Consider the following 24,130-nt stretch of genomic DNA (forward strand, 5'->3'; position numbering starts at 1 on the left):
CTTAATCAAACACACTTCAACACTACTTCTTGTCTCACCCCTCTCCTCAGGCCCCTCAAATTCTGGGGGATTCTGGGTACTGTAGTCTTTATCTCAGACAAATAGTGGCTCACTAGGTCAGAGCTGAACCGGGAGGGAGGAAAAGGGTGGGAGGTGGAGCGGGGACGAGAGGAGGAGGAGGAACGTGGAGGAGGAGGAGGAGAGGAGGAAGGGGACTGGTGGGGCAGCAGGAAGACAGGACAAAGCCAGAGGTCAGGATGACACTTTACTTGGATCTCTGCTGTATTGTGAAAAGTATTTATAATCTCTAATCAGTCTGATGACTTCAAACGGACTCATTCAAGTTTTTTAAACATTGCTCCTGAGCCCAAAAGAACAGGAGGCTGTGAGGGGATGCTGGTGTTGGAGAATTACATGAAACAGTGAATTGATATTTTTTGATGTCTTGAAGAGCTCTGTCTGCCAATTATTTCATGCCACTTGTAAATGTCTGAAATGCCCTGAAAATGTGCGTTTTCAAACTCATTTTTGACTGGATCCCACATGAACAATTTAAGTTATTTTACATCAAGTATTGCTATATTTCCTTCTGGGTCTGTGCTTTTCACATGTATTTGAAGTGGGAGGGGCTCCACTAGAAAAAAGTGATGTCATTTACTTCCACGTGCCATTCTAGACTTAGTAATCTTAGAATCAGAATCTCAAATCACTCTCATATAACTGGTCAGGCAGATAAACTGAACTTTTTAGTAACAAGATGAAGATGTTGTTACATATTTAAGCATGAACATTAATGTGATAGAGAAATACTTGAGATATGTAGCCAAGTTTTTAGGGGTTTTAAAATCCCAACTTGTCTGGAACACACCTGCAATCATTTAGGGCACGGTGTGTTAAACACTTAAACTAACCTGCATACACTAACACACACCCTTATCCATCACACAGGTTCCTGTTACTGTGAGGCAGTTGATGACGTTAACATAAACCAACAGTAGGTAGTCAATGATTACACAAAATGGCCTTTATGGAGCAGGCCAAGGTCCAAGTGTATTGCAGAAAATATTTGAGTGTTGTTATGAATGCTGGAGAGATGACAAAAACCTACAGCTCAGCTACAAATAAGAGGTCTGCAGAAAGTAGTCTGTCATGATCACATAACAAGGTTAAGATTATTTTATAGAGAAGTGTTACAATCTCCCATTAAGCACATGAACCTTGAGCACCTGACTCATAACTCCAAGTGTGTATACCTTTGGTTTCTTCCCAAACAGCCACAACTTGTTCTTGGTTCTGCTCATGTGTTTTGGGTCAGGTCGTGGCCCCGGGGCCCCTTCTCTCTCTCTTTCCCCTTTCGGTGTGCCGCTGATGGTCCCGTCTGAACCCGTTCTGCTCAGATTCTGACTGAAGTCCTCGAAGGGGAAGTCGCCCGGAGGATCAAAACCAGACTTAAAGGACTCCACGACGATGGATGCATCCTGGGATGAAGGGACAATAAAAACAGAAGGATACAGGGAGGGGATACCAAGCAGTTGAAAATAAATTCTCATACCAACATCAATGTTCCCTCTTGCCTCTCTCCATGCTTCCAATATAGTAAGTAAAGCTTATTTCATCAGGACACTCTTTTTTTTTTTACAGCACATCCATCCTCCAGTCTACTACATACCCTTCGCTCATCAACAGCTTTGGCAGCAGAAACCATTCCTTCGAGACATTTGGAGACAATGGGAATGACTCTCCGCTCTGCCTCCGCGAAGCTCCGGTACGTCTCTCCGAGCTTCACTGTCCGACGTTCGTCCATGTCCTGCAGGTTCTGTAATGGAATAAACAGCAAAAATATGGTGCAGTGCTGATACTCCAAAAAGCCTCTTGGCAGTAAACGACTGTTTTTTTTGTTTTTTTTAAAGGGTTAGGGTTTAATGGAGGCAACAAACTAGTTACTCAGATTCAATGTTTGATAGGACTTTTCTTTTATGAAAATAACATGTTTACCTTGAAGATGTGCGGAATAGCGTTGTTGAAATGTTTCCACTGCTCTGCGTTGAAGTTCTGTAGCTGAGCAGCGTACTCATTCTTACTCTCATCAGCCATGTGAGTGCGCAGGTAGAGCTGGGCTTTGGCCTGAACAGACCAGTGCAAACATTATAGCCAGATCAGCTAAAACTTCAACAAACTCCTGTCTGTCCAACATGACCACAACATGCACACATTTAATTATACTCTTGAACAAATGGGACTGCTGCTGCTGAAACCTAAAGCCAAAAAAATGTCTTTGGATTTTTCCATTAAAAAAGGGAATCTTACGTTTTATCGAGAGTCTCAAGGGTTCAAACACAGCACAAATACACATTAATTCTCCAGATTTCTATTGCCTTCAACACTGTTTATAAAAAAAAAATATCTTCATGTATCTCTATCTTTAGTATTTTGTTTCCTGTTATATTTCTCTGTTAAAAACTGTTATACAGACAGTGGCTCATCTAAAACAAGGCTTGCTGGGCTGTGCTTTAACCTCTATATGGAAAGGTTTATTTTCCTTCAAGCTTTAGCTTAATCCACATAGTCTAATTATACACTCAGTGTAGGGGAAAGGGAGCTACTGTATAATTTCATAGGCATCAATTATATGCTGCTAACTTTAAGTAAATCTAAGCACTAGGTATCATGAAGTTAGTGTTTCTGTTACTGAACTGTGGAACTTTAAATATGGATTTTAATCTAAAAGATGAAAGAAGTGTGTTCATTGTCTACCATGTTAGTCATTTAGCAATGGCTCATCCAATAATTTACAGTTTTGAGTCATCTGCCCACTACAGACCAAGGGTAAACATGCCGGTACTGTCACTGATAATTAAAGAGCAGCAGCTGAGAACAGATGATCAAAAATGCTTGATAGCAGGTGAGTTGTAGGTGGGCTCTTCCTACCTTCTCCACCTCCGACTTGGTGGCATTGATGTCATTATCTAACCGATCAAAGTTGATCTGGGATTTCTCGGCTTCTTTACACTCTCTCTCAAACTTCCTTTTACTCTGCCAGGAAGAGAGACAAAGAAAAAGAAAGATGCACGTTGTTAGACATGAAGGGTATCCAGGGTAATGAAGGGTTTTTAAAATACTTTTCATTTTAAAACATTTTATGATATGTGCTGATGTAAAAACTTTCTCTTTAGACACTATAGTGCCAAAAAGGATCCGATCTCCCCCTTAAAAAAAGTGATCCAACATGATTAATCATTTACAGAGTCTGCCTTCCAATTTGGATGGAACAAAGTGGATGTTACACAATTCTTCTTTGCTATAGATGTTGACTCGAGGAGTCTTAACCTTTGTCTTACATTTGACAATATTTCCTGTCATTTTCAAAGACCTCAAAGAGTCAATAAAACTACAAAAATATGTGAATGAGATGTAAAAAATAAGGGAAAGAGCGAGCCAGCGAGGGAAATGAATCAGACAGAGAGAGATGGTTTACTTCCTGCCAGCCCATCTGGGTCAGATTAGTAGTGAAGAAAACACAGTGAATAGCTGAGACGTTACAGTCCAGTCACTAAGTAGTCACTATTAAAGTCACACAGGCCACACACTAAAACACTCCCTATCACAGTAAAGTAACTCAACTAATGGACAATGGGCCAAGAAATGTGACTAGACACGTATTATTTATACATTTAACAAGCAGCAATTAGCTTTTCAACTCTTATGGAATTGTGGTGGTTAATTGTAAGTTTTTTTATTGAGCAGATTGTTTGAATATAATGCCGCAAATGCAATTAAATGACCTCCGAAGTGACTGAATGGAATCTTTTTCTGGAGGTTTTAAGGAGCCAAAAAGAAGGTTGTCAAAGGCCAAATGTGGCACATGGGCCTTTGTTTTGGATTGATTTGGGAGGGGATGTGTGTGTCCTGGCCCCTGTCCTTGGTCCCCATGGACTGGGAAGTTTGCCAGGAAGAAGAAAAGACACGGCTGTCTTTTCATGGACGGAAACAAAAAAATCCAATATTATATTTTCTACTAATTTGAAAAAAAAAACAAAAAAACAGTGCAAACGAACTTCTAACATTAACACCTTAATTATAATTTGTCACTTCACTAAACAATGCTATGTGTGGAATTATGGGGGGAAAGTCAGTCCCCATTTGTCCTACAGTTACCTTTGTTTGCATTTCTTGCATTCCTTATGCAAACACGTATAAGATGAGTACAGCTGGCCTTGGCTAACAGAGAATATTTACACTGAACACTTGATTTTTTCTCTTCATCCCTCCTCCCTCTCCCTCCTTCCACACTTACGTTGTCCATCTGTTTCCAGCAGTGATCCAAATACTGCTGGGCCTTCCTGCCCTCCTGTAGATGCTGCTCACACACACACACACACACACACACGCACAACATTTATACAGAAACACAGTGAAAAATATAAAAAAATAATGTATATAAGAACACATTCATAAGCACATACACAAAATGACTGGACTTCACAGTTACACAATAACAATCCTGTGTGGAGAAATGAGCTGAGGCTGTATCCACAGTCCTATGACAAGAGTAGTAAAACAAGAAACTGTAATGCAAACTAGTCACTTATTACAAAAGCCAGTCATTTTGCCTTCATTAGCTTTTTTTTTTTTTTTTTTTTTTTTAATTCTTAAAGAATTCTTGTTGAAAAGCCTTGGGTTTTGAAATGTTGGTATGACAACAGAAGCAATTTGAAGATGCCACTTTTCACAATTTTTGACATTTTATAGGCTAAACGATTAATCGTGCAAATGATCGGCAGATCAATCGCCCTTGAAAATCATCTTTAGTTGCAGCCCTAATCATATAGTGATGTTCAGCTGACATTCAACATGGAAACACTCACATACATAAGACATTTTACCTACTTTTAAGACTCAACTCAAAAGACTGTGCTTGAAAGCAAGATGGTTTTCCTTTACCAAAAAAGAAAAAAAAGACACTGCACTGCCAGCCTTTAAGCAAATATTGGCAACTTGAATCAGGACAACCTCTCATTTCAGCTTTAACTTGTAGATTGTTGACTGTGAGATTGTTCTACCATTTCATTTATCTTAAGATATGACAGCCAAAAACAAGCAAGACCATAATTTGGAACAATAGCATGTACATGGTCTTATGTGTCATTGAGTGAAATGTCATTACATATCAGGAAGAGGGCGCTGTTCTTCCAAAGCATTTTGATCTCAAATTTTCAGCAGAAGTTGTCAGAGGGTGAAGACAGATGGTTAACATGACTTCAAACACCTTTATCATCTTGAGAAAAGCCAAAAAGAAATCAAAAAGAGTACAGGGCAACACAGGATACCGAGGGTGACACCAACATCCGTTTTATGGCAGGGGGCAACAGGTTTGCTGAGAAACGGCTGAGTAAACTGAGAACCTTGAAGTTTGAACTTATGAGTGTACTCACATGCTTCCTCTCTGCTTTGAGGTCTTGGCTGTACCTCATCAGCTCTCCGTACACCTTATGAGCCATCTCCTCCGCCACCACCTCCCTCTGGCCGGCATAGTCGTTAAGTTCATTCAGTATAGAGTAGAAGGACAGACATGACGTGAACCTGCAGACACACATTGAAAATGGGATTAAACCCGCACCCACCAAGCATCCTCTCTGGTCTGATGCCAGATGCATCTGCAGACATACTGTGTCAATTGTGAGTTTAAACAGGAACATAAATGGAAAACCTTATTGTATCTAACGTAACTAAAGTACAACACATGCAGTAATTATGTGTGGTCTAGGATGAGATATTTTACATTATTGCATGAATCTCCTGCTTCAGCCTTGCAGTGACTGTACACATCCTTTAAATTACCATATCTTATTGCTAAACAGAAATATCATCTTTGTAATAAGAAGAAGTAATAATAATAAGAAATTAAATTTGCAATTCATTTCTTCACAGATTCTGATTCAATTCACAAGCTCCAGGAATCCATGTTCGTATGTTGGTCGTGACATGACAGACACTGCAAACCAGATCGTGCTTCTTAATTTTAGCAGCTAACCTTCAATAGAGAATGTACATTTCTCTGCTTTTATCACCTTCAAGACCACAAAGCTGAACTGCCATGCATGTTCCTTATCACAATTCAATGGTTCCTGTGTACAGTAAAGGCCTTTACACACTAGGAGCATTTATGTTTTTAAAGCTCCTTAATTTGTACACAGATTCTGTCCTGAGTATTTTAAACGAGGAAAAAAACGAAAAATAATGCAACACTTTTCAGTGGAACGAGGTTGCATCCTGAATGATGTCATGTTGTGCAAAACAGATGCCTTTGTTTTGCCGGTGACAGACGCTGTTTTTCGGGCAGAAATGTGACGAAAAGTCAGTAGGATGGGCGTACAGCTGTGGTATTTTTTTCCTTATATTAGGTACAGTTACATACAGTTACTATGTTACTTTTGTTTGGTCATATAACCTTGCTTTGTGGGACATTTATCTTTATTAAGTTGAGTCAGTTATCAGTCTGTACGATCAACATGCCCCTGTTCCATGTCGCTGGCTTATCCGTTTACACCGGTTTGGTTCACCAATAATACGGTCCTCCAGAGGTGGATAAGTGCCAGAGCTAAATTTCATCCCTCGCCACATCTGAAAATTTCACACAGAAGAGGATGCGGAGAATTGGCGCAGGGTCCCCGCATGTAAACAGCAGTGTGAATGGGGCTCGTGAGACAAAGACTGAAGAGTATATACCCTATTGTGCTCTCTTCTACTCCACCAGACTACTTTGATGGAAATGGTAATTTTACCTCGCAGGAAAACACAGGAGTTGCTGCTCTACTTCGATTGGTTAGTCTGTTTGTATCTTTTATGGAGTAATACATCTTAACAGACTGGACTGGACTGGATCCCTGGGACAGGCAGGTGAGATGAGCCCAGAGAATGTGACCTCTCTCCACCCGTCAGCAAGCCGGACAGTGTTGTGGTGCTACTGCCCTAGATGCCCGCAGGGGCCTCTCTGAGCTTTGCAAGCTGCCGTTGTTTTTCTGCCAATATTGCTTGATCTGCATTAAGTAATAGTAACATAATTGTGTCGCTAATTAATCTATTGGAGCATACATCACGAATATGTGCAGTTGCCCATGTGAATAGTTTTGAAGTGAAATATTCGCAGGTGAATAATAACGATGCATAAATGAGCAGATCATTTTATAGACATTACGTTTCTGTGTAGAATCAGTGCTGCTTGGGGCTTAAAATACATGATTGCCAACAATAATGACTTTCATTCACTTTAATGTAAATTGGGTTACATTACTCTCTGCAGCTCATTAAATGTATTTACAGTTTTGTTATAATGTGCCACTTTCACAACAAAAACAGTCCAACATCATCCTAATCAATGTTTCTATAGTGTGAAACAGTGTGTCTGCTTTCTAGGTAAAATGTTCCTTAAGAACACCTAACATTTACTTAGTACACTGCAAACATTCTAACAGCTCAAATGACAACAGACACAGAATTTGCAAAACCACATCAAACCTTGAGCCCAAATCCTACAGATGAACAGTCAAGTATTATTTCTAAGACCCGATGGATAAAAATATACAGTCTAGCAGCCATTTTACACTCTTATAGCGTGCAGACAGTCAATAAATAAAAGCATAAAGACACATTAGAACAAATCCTGCAAATGTACTCACCTTGGCTCCTCATCTTTAGAGCGTTTTGGACAGTATTTCTTTACCAAGTTCCTGATAGGAAACAGAGAGAAACAGATGGAGACGTTAATGAGAATTACCACCTCATAGCTAGTGCAGTTTACATCCATGTCTGTCCATCTATATAATCACCAGATTGTCAAAGTGGACAGCCAAGATTAGTGTCACCAACTCAGTGTCCAACCAAACGTAAAATATGGTCACAGTCTCCCCTTCTGTTCCTGAGTTGTGGTGTTGAATAATGTTCAGAGTAACAGAGTAAAAAAGAAGAACGTTACGAAGCTCACAGTGAAGTGGACTTTTTTTGAATGTTCAGATATTGGTGGGACATTCATAACTAGCAGACAAATTATTGAGTTTTGGCCAAACTAGAATTACTGCATTGCGACTGCATGCCTCAGTGCACCAATCAAGTTGCTGTTTCAGAGCTGTGGCACTGAATAATGACCAGAACATTTTTTACTGAATACCAAAATGTCACAGTGCATTCAACCTTTGACCTTTTCAATATTAAATGTCATAACTTCGTCACTTTCCCTATGAGACATTTGTAAGTCAAATTTTATCATAACTATTGGATGAATTCTTGAGTTGTGGCCAAAAATGCTTTTTGTGAGGTCATAGTGAGCTTTACCTCTGACATTTTGCCATCAGATTCTAGGCAGTGCATCCTTGAGTTGTAGTGGACATTTTTCCCAAATTTACATAATTTTTTTGTATACATAATGCTAGTGCTGAAAAATATGTTTTGTGAGGTCACAGTTACTTTGATCTTTGACCATCGACGACCAAAATCAATAAAGGTAATCCATGAGTCCAAGTGGACATTGACACAAAATTTGAAGAAATTCCCTCAAGGGGATTGTGATATATTGCGTTCACAAAAGCGGGACTTGCACAAACAGACAACCTGAGAACATCATGCCCCTGGCCATGGGCCTCACTGGCACAGAGGCATAAAATTGCTTTATGATATTTAAGTCTGGTCGGCAGACAAGACCCAGGCAGGCAGACAGACAGACACACACACACATACACACACACACCAACAGTCAGAGAGAGAGGAGTTCTAAGTATTTTATAAAGATGAATAAAAAATGTAAACATCAAAGTCTCTGCCTGTGTGCTGCTTCAGGCTCTGACTGTGCAGACTGCAGTGGAACAGTTAATGATTTAACTACAGAGCAAAGGGGTTCTTGAACGCGTGTGCGAGCGTGTGTGTCTTTCAACCTGAACTACACGTACTGTAAAAACGTGCATGTAACAACACACACACTAGGGTCAATCTTTGATCATTCTTCACACCTCTGCATGTGTGTGTGTGTGTGTGTGTTTTCTGAGGGGATTTCCCCTCTTTGAAATCACTGGGACTGGTTTTTAACGAGGATCACTGGGTTTTACTGGGTTTGTGCCTATCAAGTCGTCTCAACAAGTGTTGCAAAGTGAATTAAAAACAAATAACTAATAAATTTACCATCAGTACCTAGCTTGCCTTGATTTCACATTTTCAATGTTCTGCTCCACTGAGTTCTGATATTGTGAAAGGTGCATTTGAACTCAAGTACTACATGGATGTGAAGATGAAGACATGTTTCCCAAGTTATATCCGAAACGCCCCAGTCAAACTCTACTGATAAAGGCCTGACATGTTGGTTGTGTGGCAGTCCAGTTGAAACGTTCAACAATTACTAAATCTGAAACAGTCACCGACATACATTTTTCTCGCTCGGTCACTATACAAAAATATTTAGGAGATACTTAGGAAAACTGTGGGGCAGGCTAGTTTGTTTTCAAGCCAAACTATTCAGTGATATGATTTGTTTTACATTCTGGAACGTAACTACTACTTTATGTGTGTCTCCACTGTGTGTGTGTATGTACCGTAGCTGCTTGGCGTAGTTTTGCTCTATGTCCAGCCTCTCCTTGACAAACTTTGCGTACCGCTCGAGAAAGTCGATCCCCCACTGAGTGTGTTTGTCCAGATTATCAAACTGGTCCTGAAGATGAAAGAGGAGGAAAACAAGAGAGAAAATAATTCAGATTAATGAGTCGACGAATCAGCAGAAACAGTTTTTCACATATCAAAACACATTTCAAAGGATCTTAAAAATAAATGAATACAAAGTAAAATGGAGGTGCCTTGACTACTGGATGGAAAACTCTTCATCTTTTCCGACACGTGGGGTTAAAATTCGGGGTGACTCAGCAGTCTGTCTGCATAAATATAAGTCAGTTCTTATTCACACAAATAAAAGACACATGTCCTCCTGCCAGTGACTCAGCGGTAAGAGTTTTGTTTGTCTGCTATGTATACATACACACATCTAAACCCAACATGTGGCAAAGACTGCAATCCAGATTAAATTACAACAGATGCAGATTCAATTTATGCATAGCAATCATTACATGGAGCCAAAATTATGATCAATATGAGGATCAAGTGCTGCCAAGATGAAAAATATAGTTCTCTACTAACGGCAGTGATCCAAGTAAATTACACAGGAAAGCCAAAAGATAAAGAATAAACTGGAAATGAAAGAGTTTCCTCTTCATTTCTTCAATCTCATTATTATTTCAGCTGTTAATACTGAGACTGCAACAAAAGACTGTTTTCATTACCGATTACTTGCTTCTTTTGTCCAACAACATTCCAAAATGCAAAGACTCTTCATTTACTGTCACAAACGACAAAGAAAAGCAGAAAATCCTCAGATTTAAGAGGCTGGAACCAGCAATGAAACAATGAATCAATTATCATCACAGTTTTATTTTAGTCGTCTGCTTGGTTAGCTGAATAACATCAAGCCTTTCTGTAATGCTATGACCCCTTCACATTAAGTGAATCAGTTGTATATATCTGATGTCAACAAGATGCCTCTACTTTGTTTTGGTAAGTTGTTTGTGTGTGTTTTCCCAGGACAGGCAACAATGGCACTGCTCAACTGGAGAAACACAGTCATTCACAGACCTTGAATACACACACTCACAACAGACACACACAGGAATTATAACAGCTGGTTTGTTGTCAGATGTCTATTTGTACTGACAATAAACATCTCCACCCTCTTCCCACCATGCTGTGTGTGTGTGTGTGCTGACACACTGAACAGGATACCTGGATAATAGATTTACAGTTATATCTAGATGTAGTTAAGTGTCAAGTTTTAAGAAAAGATGTGTCTTAACCAGTGAAAAGGAACCTAAAAATCATACCTGAGTAAAGATATTGTGTTAAAATGTCCATACAAATAGCACTGGAGTGAAAGTCTTAAAGTATCTGATATCAAATGTATTAAAGTATCAAAGGCAATTTTCTGGTTAAACATTTATTTAGGTATTAAAAGTACAAATAAAAGTAAACTATACATATATTTACATGTTTGTATCATATAATATGGTCTGATTATCAGATCAAATTATCACCACAACTAGTAACTCAAGTCATCAAAAAAAAAAAATAAATAAAAATGAGTGAGCACAAAGAATGTCTCCAAAATGTTGTGGAGTGGAAGTGTAAGGCAGCAGAAAATGGAAATACTCAATTACGGTACACATAACTCCAAACTGCATTTAAGTACAGTTCTTGAGTTAGTGTACTCAAGTTACATTAAATCACTGGTCTTAACATTATTACGTTTCTTGTTATGTTAGCATACAGGGCATTTTAACAATGAAGTCACCAAAATCTTTGAAGGTTACCTCCTGCACACATAAATGCAAACCTCCATTGAATGTCTTTAACTAATTAATTACTGTGAAAATTTCACAGTATATTTTATATATATATATATATATATATATATATATATATACACATATATATATATATATATATATTATATATATATATATAAACACACACATACATATATATATTTATACACACACACACACACACATACATATACATACACACATACATACACACATACATACATATACATACATATATACATACATACATACATACACTTGATTTCTTACATGTTATGTTATATTACGATCTTCTCCTGTAACTCCAGTAACTGTTTTCAAAAGTCTGTATTGGTGTATTTAAGGCCGCTCGACATCCGAGGCGTTGTTGTCGCCTTTTGTCATCCAATTTTTTAAATTGTTTTCACAATATTCCTATGTTTTGTCAGTCATCTAGATTTGAATCTCCAGCCCATCAGTGCATTGTTCTCTGGCATCAGTGGTGATATTCTGGAGTCAAATCAGTCTTATCACAGGATACTAACTTTACAGACCTCATTCAGCAAGTTTCTGGATAATATTCATAATTTCCTGATATGAAGTGAAACCAGTTTGCTTTGGAATTTATTGGCTCTGATACCAAGTCCGCAAAATACTGTGAATACAGTAAAACATTCAAGAAGTTGTGTTCTCAGGCCTAAAACAGAGCAGATTTTCTTTCAAACCTTTGTTAACTCAGGGTGGCTTCACAACGAACACAATGTCTGTTTCAGCAGCACACACACACATTCACACAGGGAACCTCGCCAGTACAAACACCATCTTATCTGTCACCCACTGTGGTTGTTTATGGTTTCTTTGGTTTAGGGCACCACAATGGTTGCAGTAAGGGAGGGGCCGCTCATTTGCTTCTTAACCCTGACCTTTCCATCCAGACTGGAGATCAAATCTGCTCCTTTCAGGCCCACACAGTGATCGCTGGGACACTGTTGTCCACCAAGAGACTAAAAAAACTTACTAAAGTTAATCAGGAATGTAGAAGTTGCAAAAAACATATCAACTCCACTTAATGAATGGAGTTTTACAAATATGATATGAAACAACTACTTGATTTTAATCCAAATCAGCACTGTGACCAACATGCAGAACATCGTATGATAAATCAATACTTTGACTGTTTTGAACTACAGAAATGTCTTAGACAATCTAAATGTGGAGATAAGCTAAAATCATGGTACCCATTAAGTGTGCAGCAGTAGCTACCACTCTATGTGCTTAGCTCTGCCTTTTCTGTGTGTGTGTAAACACAAACCAAGACCTCGACGGGAGCAAATAAGGGTTGCTAAGGGGAATACGAGACAGCTGACCTCCTTGTGTTTTCAGTTATCATTTTCTCTAAATACAAAGACAGCAGGGAGGTGTTCAAAAGCTAGGCCGAGCAGCATTGTGTCGTCTGTCTTTTCAGAGGCCTTTAGTTGCCATTGCATTGGTTTCTGTCACACTAATTAGTGTTTCTGTATAATATTCATATAAGCGAATACTTTACTATAATTCACCATCAACAATTTGCTAATTAAAGCCCAGCTGATGCCCAGTGTAATGTATGGTCAGAATTTTAACATTGAAAAGAAGAAAGTGTAGTGTGAAGGAGAAACAATGTTGACGTTATTTCTACAGCCTCTATGTACTGTGTTGTGGAGATGTTCATTGCAGTTAGCGTGCTGTCTCATAATACCATTTTTTACTGCAGGAGTCAATATAATGATAGCCCCCATAGTTTCAGTTGAGAGATGTAAGCGAGCGGTGAGTGGACTAAATATTACCACTCTACTTGTTCTAATACTTGCCTTTACTCACTACAAAAAAATCCCTAGGTTAATATTTCATGAATGTACCAACAGTCATCCCCAGAATACTGCCACAATATTGATATCGAAGAATTTTGTCAAATGCACGTTTAATCTTATTTGGTGTTCTGACCAGTCCTAACCTCTATGAAGTGTTTCTGAAGAGATTTCAACATATCAAGATGTATATTGTGCATTGTGATATTGCAATGCTATTTTAAGTCCATATCACCCAGCCCTACCATGCAGATATCTATTTATAGGACCAGCTAATTGTAAACATGAAGACATAATAAACAATCCCTAAATGATCCTTTTTTGCAATTGCATTGCTACCTAGCTACATACATGAAAAATAGTGGATGGGATGGACACAGCTTTATATGTTGTTGCAATTCAGTTTGATTATCACGGTCATATTTTCCTGTGGTTTTATTCAGACACTGAGGTTCACTCTTAGTGAATCACTGAAGCCTTTAACTCGGGGAATATGTTCCCTGTGATCTAAACAGAAAATCTGACTGATTCACATATTGCAAACAAGAAAACACCAGCAGTCAGAAGGCGGCCATCAGAGAAGAACAGACTGAATAAATGAAACAAACCACTGAGACAAACAAACAGACCCCAGCATGTTACAACAAACCAGTGACTGTGTGAAAAACATGGACTGGCAGAGTTAATGGCGTCCATTGGTTTCTGCGAGGCTTAATGCCAGTTTTTGTGAGAGAGAAAGTTAAAAAAGATCTCAGTGATGCGAACAAGTGCCACGTGTCTAGCTGCCAATTTCAAGCATATTTTGTAGTTCAAACACAGATTTAGCCCCCAAAGATGCATCCAAGATGTGACAAACAACAGACAGCAACAAAGATAAGCAGCTGCACTGCAGGATGTAACACAAAAACATATTAGAATTGCTGTATGTCATCTGCATCCTGCCATTCTGTTGCCATCGGATAAATGCCTACCAGCCCGTCTGTTACAGGCCTGGCCTGCAAACATGCCAGTGCACCTCCTTTTAGCCAGCGTGTCTGTCTGTGGTTGCGTCAGCCTGCGGACGGTGTCTATGAATAAGTAATAGAGTATGAGCTCATCCTGTAGTTTGTGGCAAGCTGTTCACGGAGTGGCTCACTGGGGAAATGACAACATCTTTGGGCTCCAGGTCTCTCAGCTTGCAGGAAAAGTAGGAGGAGGATGAAAATAATGAGGATGATTTAAGCATGACTGACTGCTGCTGCAGCACCTGCACTGTAACAGATCCTCTCAGAGAGCCCAGAATCGGAGGCAACAGGCCTCCTTCGCTGGTATAAAAGTATAAGGTCAGTAGCTGCTAACCTACTAATATGATATGTAATTGCTAGGTTATTTACGCAAGTATACAAATGAGAGTATAGATAATTGAAAACCAAAAAAACGTATAGTTACCTCCTCAATAGGTCCTAAAAGTAACTTTCATTAATAACCATCTTTTTGGATGCTTTGGGAGGCTATGCCTCCTAAAACGTAGGCCTAAATCTTATCTGTGCTCCTATTTGAAGCCAATAAACACATACTTTTTAATCATTTTTCCTACTTAAAGGTGCACTATGTAACCTTTTTATGGGTCAATAAACAAACAGGCAGAGCTCTTAATAAAAGGAACAGCAGTTTGTAAGAACTAAGACTGGCCAGGAGAACTAAGGCTACAGGAGTATAGAGCCAATTTAATTTCATTATCTCTTCAACTGGAGGAGAAATTTGGTCTAGGATCTCAGTTGGTCCCATTGTTGATCAATGGTGCAATGGTTTACAGATCAAGTTTTAAAGCCTTTCCCCACCAAGCATCATAAAGACTGATTTTGTAGGTTCTTAATAACAGATGCACACTGCTGCGGGTATTTGTGAGGGGTGAAGAAATATTGAGACAGACCCCAATGTCTGTTGATATACTGCATGAAAACCTTATCAATTTGGTCTTACAACATCAAGTACTGTATGGCAAACATCACAACAACTTCCTCAACCAAGTTAAGAACAATATATGGCATTATTTCACTCAGTGGGTCTATGCATGAAAAAGAAGAGTGTAACAGTCCATATCATCCAGTAACAGTCTGGCTTTAACTTCTGCCATTAGAACACAATACAATCTTTATGTGGGCACATGCCTAATTGGACACATGACACTGTGACTGGTTAACAATAGTATTTGTTTTCTTTCCACATTTAAACACATAAATGGGTCACAGGTCTACTTCTGCTGCGTTTCTCAATGAAAGAGCCACTGCCCTGCTTTAATGAGCTTCGATCTCAGGGTGAGAGAATAAATTAGTCATTTAGCTTTCAGACGAGGAGGGCAGAAGACACCCAGTGGAAAGTCTTCTATGCACGCCGATAACCAATCAGACAGCGAGACAGATCCAGCCCAGCCAATCACAGAGCCACACAGCCAGTGCACATTCCATGGGAGAAGGGTTAATTAGCATTGAAAATGCTGCTAGGACAAAAGACTAATTACTGAGGCATTCCAGAGCAGAGTAGACACACACATGCGCACACACACACACACACACACACACACACACACACACACACAGACTGGGTGGGAAATGTCAGCTTGTCTGAAACACTGGCATCACCATGAAGACCCCAAGGCTCTGTCTGTGCTGTGTACGTGTGTGTGTGTGTGTGCCCCTGTGTTTACTGTATCTATCTGTGTTCATCTTCCTTGAAAACAAGCAGAAAAAGAAGGCTTCTTCCAAGAATCTGATGGGGGAGAGGAGAAAGGATTTGTGTGTGTGTGTGTGTGTGTGTGTGTGTGTGTGTGTGTGTGTGTGTGTGTGTGTGTGTGTGTGCATGTGTGTGTACGCTGGATATTGAAGGGGGAGTTGGAGGGAGGAGAAGAGTGGCATTTGGAGAGGGATTTTGAGAGGGGAGGCAAGAAAAACAAGAGAAAAGTAGGAGGAATATTGGACATGGAGAGCAGGCCTGCTGCTGCATTTCTGTGTGCTAAACATTATTTCGATCACATATCAAATTATCAACAATGAATTGATTAACTGGCAATCTTAAGTATTATCACTGATTCACATAAATCTACTTCTGCACAATTCAACAAAGGTATGATTTTGGGGTTTTTGACCTTTGGTTGGATATAATGATTTTAGTTGCAGCTGAATGAGTTGACCTGTGAGTGGAGACCAAAGGACATAGTTTCTAACCATGTTTATTATACACACACACACACACACACACACACACACACACACACACACACACACACACACACACACACACACACACACACACACACACACACACACACACACACACACACACACACACACGTTGCTTTTTCCTTGCTGAGAGCATCTGGATTTGAATAGACTTGGATATGCTGCTAAAAGGTTGTTGTGTTGAAAAGTCTCCAATTGCCATCTATGGGCAAAACAGTCAGGAGCTCTGGCATGCTGTTGACTTCACCCCCCTCACTGCTCTGAGGGCAGGAAGAACAGTCAGCAGCTTTTTGAACCCGTTTACAAATGCTCCACTAAAGCTTGTTTATCAAGATTACTGTATTAATACATTCACAACAGTTCCCTGGTGCAAAATCAACAACAAAGCAGGTAACATGTAGCTTCAGACCAACTAAACCTGAACTGAAACCAGGTTTAAACTACTGTCAGGTAAGTTTCATCATGGATCCCGTGACTTTCCTTGAAAAAGCCTGCACCACTCATCCTCTGTTTGGCTTACCCTAATATTCAGCTAACCTATTTTAGATGCAGCACGATGAATTTTACATCACTGTTGAATGTTCATTCTGAGGGAGTATGAGTTTACAGTTTGAGTCATGCATGGAGGCCATGTTCTCTGGTTGTGTCTGGGTTTTTCTTCTGTTTGGTTTGTAAACGATAAAGCAGTGACTGTGCTGATACAGAGGATTATAAACTGCTTCTCCAGTAAACAGACGACTTCTTCAGGTGTCGCAGCTGGGTCTCTGGGCTTGGGAAAGCAGACAATGCGGATATCTTCAGATCGGGGTGCCACTTGACACACTTGACAGTGTAGATAAATAAAGGACTGAACCTGAGCTAATGTTACTTGGTTTCGGCAAGGGGAGCTGTCACCAAGCTGCCTCTCCATGAGCTGGCTGTTTGTTTTACAAGCCACAAGAAAAAATGGACACAACCAGCACCACACCTAATACAGCTTTTATGCAATAAAATGTGACATCTCACCAAAGATTGTTATGAGTGAACAAACAAACCACTTAAAGCATTTTGAACAGATCAGTCCATAACACCAGAGATGGTAGTTGTATGACACATCTGTATGTTAGTTGAGAATAAAAAGGCATTAATATTACCAATTGCTAAAATACTTTTTCTGTGGAAACACAATCAGGAAGTGATAAACTCTTGATCTTTTGACCCCTAAGATGTTTATACCACAATTTCAAGGGAGGACAGACAGGAGGACGGATGCTTCTCCACGTAGCTGTGGTATTTTTTTCCTCATATAAGTCGCCAAAGACAGAGTTATTACATTATTTTTGTTTGGTCATGTAACCTTGCTTTGTGGAAAATGTCTCTTTATTAAGTTGAGTCAGTTATCAGACTATATGATCGACACGCCAGCTTATCCATTCACACCGGTTCGATCACCAATAATACAGCCCTGATACTACCTCCAGTGGCGGATCAGCGCCGGAGCGAAATTTCACCCCTCACTGCATCTGAAACCTTTACACAGAAGAGGATGAGGAGAATTGGCGCAGGATCCCCACATGCAAACAGCAGCGTGAATGGGGCTAGTATCTTGCTCATTTTCCTGCAGCTCTGTCAAATGTCTCACTTTGCTCTGGAAAGTCACCAAAGTGCTAATAGTCTGTTTTGTAGCTTTTAATACTGCTAATTGGCACTCAAACAAACACAGCACGAAATTGTAGCACTGTTGGTAATTGAATAATGTCAGTGTTAAAAACAGTGTCAATAGCTAGTTCAAAACTGATCTGATTATTAGTATTAAAAATACACATCCACAAAACTCTCTATCACCATTTATTCTGCATTGCAGGAACTTCTTTAATGGGTTTTCTCTGCCCTGCAGAAATAGAAACTACTGCAACTACTGCGGAAATATGTGATTCATAGTTGTTGAAATTAAAGATAATTCCAGTGGATTAAAAATGAATCAGAGAGTGAGTCTCGGGGATCACAGTCGACTCTGAGTCAGTGAGCTGCTTCACTCCTGCAGTCACTCTATGACTCCATGTTTGGCTCCATTCACATTAAATATTAAAACTTAATCATACTTCCTTTGGTTATGCATGCATCCCAGAATACATCAACAGAGTCAAATGGGTTCCTGTGCAGTGTTTCAGCCAATATCAAATCAGGTGAGACATTTGTTTACTTCAGTTCAGGCGGTTCAGTTCAGGAGAATAAATGGGTGTTTCTTCCTCTTATGTAACTGCTGGAGCTTGTGTTTCCCAGTCTGTGTATTGTTTGTTGTTGAGATGCATGAGTATAATTAGCTTGGATTCACACCTCGCCAAAGGCTATGCGGATGTTACAGAGGAAACCTATTCATCTGTTTCAGGTCACAGTCACAGAAACAAGAAAGAAAGAAAAAGTCAAAGACTTGGCAATCTTGTATTATTGTAACATCTCTTGACAGACTCTCCACTGGAATGTGTGCTTTCATTTTATAAAGTGGGTGGTCCCATCCAACTCCAAGTCCATTCACCCAGGAGGTGTTTTAACAGGAACCCGTGTTCGCCTTGTGCCAGCAAACACAGCTCAGGAGAAAAGATAAAAAAAGACCAACTTTTTACGAAAAAAACAAAAGGAAAGCAGAAGGAGAAAGCATTGCAACTGCAATAAATACCTTAAACACAGACGTTACAACACTGAAACTGACTGGCAGCTGGAGAGTTGTAACAGATGTTTGGCTGAAAATGTCAATGACGCTTATTTTCATGTTTTCACTTGTGAAACTTGAGATGCACCAATACCATTTTTACTTTCACAATACCAATTCTTCCAGAACAAAAAAGATTTCTATATACATCAGCGGTGTCACAAAGCTCCAATTCCACAACTAGATTTGCCTTTCATTTGTAAGGTCACGATTATATTTGATTTTCAATTTTAAAAGAATTTCAGAACAAAAACAATTACCAAGCAAAAAAACACATTTGAGAATCTGCTCTTTTTCCTGATTTTATGTCATTGAACACAGAATATCTTTCAGTTGTAGACAATTTGAAGACTTAGGGTAAATAAAATAACTGACGTACAGAGCTTCCCTGATCAGGAGACTGTCACTAGGTTGTGTTCAAACAAAGGAAACCCCCTGAAAATGTACTATAGTCCCAGCATTTATCCTACCAGTTTCTGAGCAGGATTACTACCTACCATCATGTTAACATGTCTGATCTACTAAAGTTTTAACAAAATATATCTGGCTGGGGTAAATTTTCAACACAGACGACACCCATCAGGAAGCGTCTGTGTCCCAGTCGGAGGCAGTTCAGTCAAACATTAATTCAAGCCTGCCAAGTGGACTCTGTTCCACTAAATGGCCAGTACGTTGCCTATTATCTCTGCAAGAGTTATCAACCAATGTTGTCCTGCGGCACAGCTGGACTTGTATAATGATATCAAATAAATAAAACAGAACTTTTTGATAATCATGTGGTGTCGGTTCACCAGTTCATGTAATAGGTGCAGGTCAAAAATTGGGACAAAAAACAAAGTGACAAGAAGTCGCTGCCCTCGACACCGAAGCCATAAATCAGTGACAGTCACACTTTAACCCGTCGATGCATAACAAGCTTTTTGCTGACTGACTGGAAAGAATGACACCTGGTTAGCATAAAAGGGGAGCAGAGAGAGACACACTGTGTACATGTGTGTCATGTGTTGATAATAAACATGGATGACTCAATCATACGACCTCCTTTACCACAATAAACACTCTTGCTGCAGCTAGCCATGCAAACATTCTCTGTCTTTCTTTCATACCTTTACTCCTTTATCCTTAGCCCTTCAACTTCAGCTTTGACACAGTGATCTCTGGTTATAAAGAATGGTAGAATACAGTAAAGGTTGCCTGTACAATTAAGCTGACATGTTAATTGTCAATTCCTCGAATTGCAGAGAACATCTTTCCCATTGCTCCACCAATTTCTACTGGTTAATTACGCTGTTTTTACTTTTCACATTTGTTCAAATGCACGCTTTACCCCTCCCACTTAGCCCTATATGTGCATCCGTGCCTTAGGTAAGGGTGTTTCAATTCTTGTTGGGATAGAGGGATGGAGTGCTTGGACTATGTGGCCCGCCACACAGAGGTTTTCCAGAAGCAGACTACAAACTGAGGGTTTTGAAAACTTTGTCGTTCCAATAATATTGCCACAGTAAGACAGGAGAAAACACCACAGTTGAAGACACCAGTGAGTCAGTTGAGTCCAGTGATACCCATTCCCAAAAACGTTAGAGCTTCACTCCTGGCCATTTCTGTTATATTTACTACCACTCTGAGGAAAACAAGTACACACAGACACACACACACACACACCTGAACACTCCTAGCGAGTCAGGTTTCATAGCAACCCAATACCCTCTATTGTCTTGCTCTCCTGCCTCTTCACACACACCCTGACAGACTGGTTAGGCAAGCGAGAGACAGATGATTGGATTTCTGTTTAGATCCAGAAACCAAATAATCAAGCCATGGAAAGCACCGGATACCGACACATTCTCCTCACTTAACCATACCAGCACATGCTTACATCAAGACTTGTTTGACATTATACATGTTCTTCTGTCAGCTGAAAAGTGGCATGCTGATGAGATGATGTTTGGGAAAAATCCCTTTTTTTCGAAGAAAAAAAAAAAAAAGTAATGGTATTGTTCCCTCTGCTTAGCAATATATCTGCAAACTTGTCCTGAACTCACTCGGTTACCTAGTCTGTCACATTGCAAACATGTTGTCGGTCAACTTAGTCCAGTATATTGTAGACTACTGTGTGTCTCTGTCTCTTTCTAGTACCAGGAAAATAAATTCTCCAACAGTCTCAACCACATCAAATGCAAAATGTCTGACTCTGGATCAAAGGCAAACAAAATTATCCACACAGTGAACCTCAGCCTCAACCTTGATTTGCAAGTCAGTGACATTCGAGAGGTCTCAAGTATTAACCAGTCTTAGGCAGCAAAATATCTCCAAATTGAGTTGTTAACTGAAGACAAGTGAACTAAATTGGGAAATACATAGTGTCAACAAAAATGTATTACAAACAACAAACTAGAACATAAACAAAATACATAGAGAGAGTAAGATAAAGACATCACATTGGTGTTTTGTTAACAATTATTATTGGAGAGGGGGAAGGGAGTCTTAAAGTGGGAAAAATATATATTCCAGAGGTCAGCATTTAAACAAGGAACTTTAAAGCGGCTATGAGACAGTAACAATTTAATACTATCTGAATGACATAAGGGGTCAAGAAGACCGACTGTTTCTGTCCCATAGATTTCAAACTTTTGCAACTTGGAAAAGTAATAAAATCAAACTACTTTTGATAGTGGTGTGCTGAGGATGATTTAAGGGGGCTCATAGCCTAAGGACAGAAGCAAAAGATGTACTGGCTAAAAACAATGAATTAGTTAATGAATTAGTCAACCTTAAAAAAAAAAAACAATCATTAATTTGGATTTGTTCAACACAAATTCTGTGGTTTCTGCTTTTCAGAGGTACAGATTTGATTATGTTCTTAAATAGTGCTTGTCATCTTTTACAGCCAATACAACATCCTTGGATTTTGAACTACTGGTTGAACAACACAAGCAATATATTCATTTATGCTCCATCAGTTAACTGATTGAGAACATCATAACCTCAAAATTACTGAATTAATCAGCAGAGTAAACCACCTACTAACCCGTTTTTAAAAATAAAAATAAAATGCTGCAACTAATTCTATGCAGTAGCTTCAAGTTACAAACATGAATAAAGCTTTAGTTAAACACTTAATGTTCCCATGACTGGTAAAGTAATGATTCTCACATGACTACAGTTATCTTAACAACATGGTTGCAACTCAGTGGTCTGTAACTTGAATGAAAATGGGGGAGCATGATGATCAGTGTTTCTAAATGCCCAATGCACTCAAAAATACATTCAGTTTGCTGTCATAGAGGAATGAAAAACCCAAAATATTCACAATGACGGAGCTGCAATCGTGTTTTTTTAACCTGTCTTTGAAAATTACCGATAGAAAGTTTTAACACTTTAGCTGATTATCAAAATAGTTGCAGATTAATTCAACAGTTGTCAACTTTCTGATTAATCGGTGCAATTCTACAATTTAAATAAAAGTTGAATGCCCCAACAGACTTTACTCTGCTTTGTTGGTAAATGTCAGATGGTGACTTTGTTAAGGATCCATTAGCTTGTCTCAGTGGGGTCTGACCCACTTTGTTTCAACCCTCATCCTGACCGGGATCAGTTAGTAGGGTCAACCCTGTGACACTAAAGGTCGACTAGTGGATTTCCTGGGTTCATATCTGATTTAAAATGGTGAAACAGAGGAATCCTTGTTCCTTGTCACTCTGGAACTCTGCTGTCAGAGTTTTCCCAGGCACAAGCAATAAGGATACAGTTACACTATTGGTGCTATTTCCACATAAACTCAACATTAACCACACAATTACTTGAGTCAACAAGATGAACAGCCCGAGCCATGTATGATAAACACTGGAGATGGTCTGCTGTTGAAGTGCTGAGACCAGTGATGGATGTTTTATGGCAGACTTGAGTCAGTTCAGTGCATCAGAAAGAGCTTCAGCTTCTAAACAACAAAACAACTTATCTCCACCACCAAGTTCAGAATATAAGCACTTTAGGGTGTAAATAAGTGTTATTTTTCTAGCTCAACAAGCATGAATTAATAATTTCGACTACTCTGCCCACAGTGCTATCCACAAATAAAGCAAGATTGTTGTAAATTATTATGAATAAGCTTGGCCTTAAACAGAAGTTGACCCTAGCTGGTACAGTACAGCATAATTAGCCACTCACTAATACCAGTGGGACCTAACAGACAGTGAGTCTGCAGCAGTAACAACAGTGATCTACATTCTTAAACTACTGTCACCGCTTTGATTTCAGGAGTAAAATATGATTTCTTATTGCAATATTAAGTTAGTGATAATTATACAATTCATAATGTAACAAAATATTGTGATATCATTAAACCTTGATATTTTTGGTACCACAGAAATCTCTTTGTGCCGTAACCTGCTGGGCTGGAGCAACAGCAAGCGGCTACACAGAGACAGACACACTCATATACGGACACATGGATGGCTAATTATAAGCACTGTCAGTTCCAGTGGTTGTCCACACCATCAACCACAGGTTTCCTGTGTGTGTGTCCAATACAAAAGAACAGGACGTGATTAATACTCTATCTGTTCTAGAATCCACTGAGCTCTGTCATCACACCATATGTGCATGCCTGTGGACAAACACATACACACACACATATAGACACAGACAAATAGCTCATTCATCTCAGAAAAAAGCCACAGGATCCTTGATTTATCTTACCGCTGACTCAAGTGCCTTAATCACAGTCAGGGTTTGGCATGAGGCTTCCAGCTGTGTGAGTGTGTGTGAGTGTTGACCCTGACACCTTCTCCTCACAGTGTTCATGCTTGTTTATGCGGTTGACTATAGGCTATGACACTTTTGGTTAACATGCTGACAGCTGGCACTATTTTTAGGCAATGAACACATCACATCAGATTTGGTCCATTCAGTGCTATCAAGATAATAAAAAAAAACCCAAAAAAAGTGTACTCAATTCTGACAGCCTAAGTTTAGAGTAACACAAACAACAAG

The 24,130-nt window shown here is 39.4% G+C and overlaps 1 protein-coding gene across 2 annotated transcripts in view; it reads right to left on the reverse strand.

Annotated features, from left to right (window-relative positions):
• Window positions 1-24,130, reverse strand: part of fnbp1l (formin binding protein 1-like) — a 49,939-nt gene that overhangs the window by 12,582 nt on the left and 13,227 nt on the right. For both annotated transcript variants that reach the window (XM_037113608.1, XM_037113607.1), the window contains exons 2-9: window positions 9,576-9,691; window positions 7,677-7,727; window positions 5,433-5,580; window positions 4,295-4,357; window positions 2,929-3,033; window positions 1,996-2,124; window positions 1,670-1,816; window positions 1,254-1,478 (exon numbers count right to left, since the gene is read on the reverse strand). In XM_037113608.1, coding sequence (XP_036969503.1) covers window positions 1,254-1,478; window positions 1,670-1,816; window positions 1,996-2,124; window positions 2,929-3,033; window positions 4,295-4,357; window positions 5,433-5,580; window positions 7,677-7,727; window positions 9,576-9,691 — 984 coding nt within the window. The remainder of the gene's footprint in view (window positions 1-1,253; window positions 1,479-1,669; window positions 1,817-1,995; window positions 2,125-2,928; window positions 3,034-4,294; window positions 4,358-5,432; window positions 5,581-7,676; window positions 7,728-9,575; window positions 9,692-24,130) is intronic.

This window comes from Acanthopagrus latus, chromosome 11 (genome assembly GCF_904848185.1).
Source record: "Acanthopagrus latus isolate v.2019 chromosome 11, fAcaLat1.1, whole genome shotgun sequence".
In the NCBI taxonomy this organism is placed as follows: Eukaryota; Metazoa; Chordata; class Actinopteri; order Spariformes; family Sparidae; genus Acanthopagrus; species Acanthopagrus latus.